The sequence below is a fragment of the Carya illinoinensis genome, chromosome 9 (assembly GCF_018687715.1).
Source record: "Carya illinoinensis cultivar Pawnee chromosome 9, C.illinoinensisPawnee_v1, whole genome shotgun sequence".
NCBI classification, from domain to species: domain Eukaryota; kingdom Viridiplantae; phylum Streptophyta; class Magnoliopsida; order Fagales; family Juglandaceae; genus Carya; species Carya illinoinensis.
The window spans coordinates 3203514-3208197 of NC_056760.1; the positions used below are offsets into that span (position 1 = coordinate 3203514).

At 35.4% G+C, this 4684-nt stretch overlaps 1 protein-coding gene across 4 annotated transcripts; it reads left to right on the plus strand.

Moving 5' to 3' along the window:
* The first annotated feature begins 1101 nt into the window (after window positions 1–1101).
* On the plus strand, window positions 1102–3321 carry LOC122275720. 4 transcript variants are annotated; one of them, XM_043084922.1, is made up of 4 exons: window positions 1103–1503; window positions 1655–1750; window positions 2408–2445; window positions 2611–3321. In XM_043084922.1, exon 4 carries the CDS (start codon window positions 2658–2660, stop codon window positions 3084–3086), a length of 429 nt encoding a protein of 142 aa, XP_042940856.1. In that variant the 5' UTR covers window positions 1103–1503; window positions 1655–1750; window positions 2408–2445; window positions 2611–2657; the 3' UTR covers window positions 3087–3321. The 4 variants fall into 4 exon arrangements, with proteins under 4 accessions (XP_042940857.1, XP_042940856.1, XP_042940855.1 ...); XM_043084923.1 differs by lacking the exon at window positions 1655–1750 and having other exon boundaries at window positions 1102–1503; XM_043084921.1 differs by lacking the exon at window positions 2408–2445.
* Window positions 3322–4684: the final 1363 nt, after the last annotated feature.

Here is a 4684-nt window from a genome sequence, read left to right on the forward strand (position 1 = left end):
ACGTAATATCGAAGTCTTTTCAATTAAATTAAAGACTAATTCAACGCAATCGATTAATAATATACAGAAAAAATGTAATAAGAAGCAAACTTATATCTGGACATTTTCTGATTCGTGTTTCCATTTTAAATCTGATTTTACGCATGTGGGTCGGCCAAATAAGATTTTTAATAAGAATATATCTGATTACAGAATAAAAAGAAAATAAAAAAGATATGAGTTATATCTATCATATTTGAATTGCGAGTCAAAATGGAATAAGTTGGAATAAAAGTTAAGAATTAAATAAAATATTATTTTTAAAATTATTATTTTAAAAAATTATTAAATTATTTATTATATTTTATATAAAAATTTTGATTGACAGCCTCCCAATCCAAACCGACAAATAATGAGCAGCTAAACTTAACGGGTAATTGTGTATTTGCCTTCAAAACTCCTCTTTTAAAAGAAGATTCCCCCTCGTGAAAGTTCCACGTAAGTTCCTCCTCCTCATTTGCTTTCAAAAGTCTTTAGACAGCTTTCAAGTCAGGAATTGTCTTTTTCCTTTTCTTTTTCTTTTTTTTTTTGGTTTTTGGGCATATTTTCATGTAGAGTTTATGTATGTAATGTATGCCACCGACCATTGATAACAGACAACCACTGTTCCTTTAGCACGACATTCTTTAAATAAATAAATAGTAGAAAAACCATATAAATATATATATATATATATGGAATTAATAAATAAATAAATAAACCTAGGCGACATCCCTCCATGATCTACCCTTGCAAATAGCACCTGACATGTTTATTTACAAATCATTTAAAATTTCAAGAGTTGTACAATTATGATTAATACGATAAGTAATTAAGTTAATATTATTTTATAATTAATATATGATACGCCAGTAATATTATATAACTGTTATATTAAGCAGTAGCAGAAATTTATAATATAAAAACATAAGAAATTTACGACGTAATATTTTAATTATAATTTATTTCGAGTATTCAAACAAAAGTAAAATAAAAATTGGAGAGCAAAAAGATACGCTTGCTCTTTATTTCCACGCGACGACGGCCACCATTTTTACTAATTTCCCAAAGGACCCCGACCCTTGAAACGAGAAAAATAGAAATAATAATCTTTTTTCAAGTTTTTAACTTGTCGACCATTTTCCTTCCTCTCTTCTTACTGCTCTCAAACCCTGTATTATGGATATGAGCATCCTCTTCAAACCTTGTATGGAGATGAGCATCCTCTCCAAGCCTCAATCTTTTGCGCGAACATTTTTCCAAAATCACATCTTTTGCTGATCTGGGTCTTTGACAGTTTTGGTGCAGACAACAGCTTCCAGCCTTCCACCGCTTTTTGGCCTCAGTTACTTCACTCTGAAACCGTTCATAGGAACAAACCCGTTTGTTTCTCGCGATTTTAATGGCTTCCTGATTATACCATAAACAGATTCTGAGAAATGGGGTTTTCTTTTTACACGCGTAACATCGATGTGTGTTTATGAGGTTAGCTTCATTTTTGTTCTCTCTCTCTCTCTCTGCTAGCCAGTAACATATGTTCTATCTCAAGTTTCTGCTTTCTGAGAAGATAAATTCCTTGTGTGGTCCGCCGAGAATTCGTAGAAAAAGGAAATAAATTATTATTCTTTCTTCATAGATATCTCGTTTTTTGAGAACTGAGAAATTGAAGAACTCTACTCCCCTTAAGAACAATCGGGTGCAGATTAGGCCACCATTTCATTTTCTGGAAACGGTATGTAAGATCCACTGTTTGGTTGTTTCCTTTACTCGGTTTTCTTAGCTACCAAATTCTGGATTATTATGCAACTGTTTTTCTTTGTTTTGTCAAAGTGAACCCGGCCCCCAAAACATGTAGCATCTCTCTGTTTTGGTTTCGATCGTGAAATGGATTCCTTTTCTCTAGTTGGATTTTGACTTAATTCGTTGTTTTATTAGTAGGCTTTTTTTTTTTTTTTTTTTTTTAATTCATATGGTCTGTTCAGTTGAATATGGTTTTTTAAAGAGCATGGCTTGGTTCGGGATCCTCTATTTCATTTTTCTTTTTAGCCTTTGATTTTCCTGTTCGCGATATATTTGTTTCCGATGGTTACCCCTTGTATGGTGTGGATACTATTGATGCTTGAATTGGTTGCCCAAAAAGGAAAAATAGGAGGCCAACTAAAATTAGGAATATGAATATTGTTAAATAGGACACCGTAAGCATAACACACAAAATGGATTTGATAGATTTTCATCAATTTATTCCAAAACAATATGATCATAAAACAGTGAGTTTAAGCTTGTATTTATTTTAATTTTCATATGTTGTAATGATAGGATGTATGTTTTTTAGTTTTTCTGTATTCCCTTTTTTCAAAGCAAGGTTGAGCAGATGTCCTCTTCCTTACAGATTGTTGGCTTTGGCTTGGGTTTTATGTCGCAACTGAGGTCATCATTCTCAACTCCATTTCATTCTTGGCAGGATGTAAACTTATTTGAGTCCCTTTTGGCTCGTGGAATGGAGCATATGAATTTTTGTGTTATCTTTTAAAATTTGCAGTTAGTTAGTACAGTTTAACTTAGGCCTTTGAGTTTATCTACTTGACCTTGCAGAAATCTTCACAAGTTGATCAAAACTTTCTTTGGGAAGTTTGTTTATCATGGGTAGAGGTAGAGGAAAAGGGAAGAAGCAAACTTCTATTGCCACTCGTGAGGATCCTGAGAGTGGTGAAGAGGGAAAAATTCCAGCATTCAGGAGAAGAGGAAGGCCTCAAAAACCATTTAAGGATGAAGAAGAAGAAGAAGAAGAAGAAGTAGATAACGCTGAAAAGACAAAGGAAGATGGTGAGGATGCTAAAGGTAATATTTCTAGAAAAGATGTGAAAAATCAGGCTACCGTAGAGAACGGTCGGAAGAGGAAGAGATCTGCCCAGGTCAATGAAAATATAGATTCAGTTGGAGTGGAGAATGGCATTGGAACAAAATCAAGCCCTGACAATTCACTGAAGTCTGTCGGATTTCGACAAAATGGAAGTAGGAGAAAAAACAAGCCTCGACGGGCTGCTGAAGCTGGTTTTGAGTGCAAGTGAGCTTGGATCAGCTCTAATGATGGCTGTGTACCCTCACCCTCAGAGAAGTCACAATAGTGACCTACATATGGTTTCCTGTAATTCATTTGTTATGTGTTTTTCTTGTTTGTTTTAGTATCTGGGCTTCTATTCCTCCTTGTGAATGATTTTGATCGGGAGGTTTTTGAGCGGGTTTTACTTCCTGAATTTTCATGAACCTAGCGCCTTTAAAAAAAGTTTTGCTACTTTACTGCTATTTGCCTTCCATTATGAGTGACCAGAAGCTTCTATTCCCCCCCCACCAATGGATGTTTCTGTTACTACATTACTCTGAGTTTGTACAATTCAATTACCTGGTTTCGATTTCGCTCTCTCTTTCTTTCCTTCCTCCACTGTTGGGCTTCATGGGAAATAGAGCACAGAATTTGCGCAGCTTTGTATGACGAATGAGCACATTCAAGAAATCCGGTAAGTTAGTCGTAATATAAGAGTGCTCAGGTTTTCACTATATCTTAAATGCTGCAGCAGTGGAAATGAGTGCTTTGATGTGGGTTGGGGCTCAGAGAATTGAACTGAAGTGTTGGATCTGGAAAGTAAAGGATAAATTTTGTGGCTTAACACTGGCTAATTGAAGCACTGATCATAGATATGACTCTTGCAACGGATGGCTGTAACATAATATATGTTGCTGAGCCACAAATGGTAAATGAATCCCTTCTTACAACATGCAGCGAGATACGCATTCAGGCTTGGACTCTTTTATGACATGGGTCCTCAAACAATTCAACCAATAAAGTGAGGTAAGTAATGAAGATTACATGTTTCTTTTTAATATTTTATTTGTCTTTTAAAATTTTCTTCTGCATTACTGTGCTGCCAATTTTGTTGTAATAGATGCATTTGCATTTAGAAGTGGTGGATGCATATCCTGCAACACATTGGATGCCATAGTGATCTCACAAATACCACAAAATATATGATTTCCCTTCCCTACATATGGAGGAAACGTGTAGCAGACCTAACAAGTTGTTGATAAGTTTAATGGTTGGTGCAAATTGATTTTGGTTTATTTGGAACATTCTTTCTAGTCCTTCAATAAATATGCGGTTCTTGGTTTATTTTTATCCCAAGTCCTGACAATTTAGGGATGCGAATGTCTGGCAAATTTGGATGAAATGTTATGGGTAACCTTCTTTGGAGTGATCATTCCAGCATAGTAGGATGCTGAGGAGAGCATATTTGGATTGTCCTGCTTCTCAGAGTGATCAAGATCCTCTCCTTGGTTTATTCTAAGTATGAGTTCAATTAAAGCAACTGAACTGACTTGTACACATGATTGATGTGGTACTAACACTTCCTGACTTCCATACTCGGGGAAGCGTTTTGTGTGGCTTTTTAATAAGTATGTTGGCATGGCATGTTGTCTAGTACTTTCTTGGTGTTCACGCTGCTTCTTCTTCTCCTCATTAACATATGATGTTGAGGTACAAGCAAAAAAAATGTTGATCGCATCGTGCTGAAGGATAGGTAGTTTAGATGGTTTGTTTGTCCACAATGGAGACCAGACCGTTGGTTTTCCCAAGTTGAACGTGAAATATTGTGAGGTTGTGAAGCCATAG

Bases quoted from the DNA above. Each gene is read 5' to 3' on its own strand.
- LOC122275720 (XM_043084923.1), top strand. From the start codon at position 2,658: ATGGGTAGAGGTAGAGGAAAAGGGAAGAAGCAAACTTCTATTGCCACT.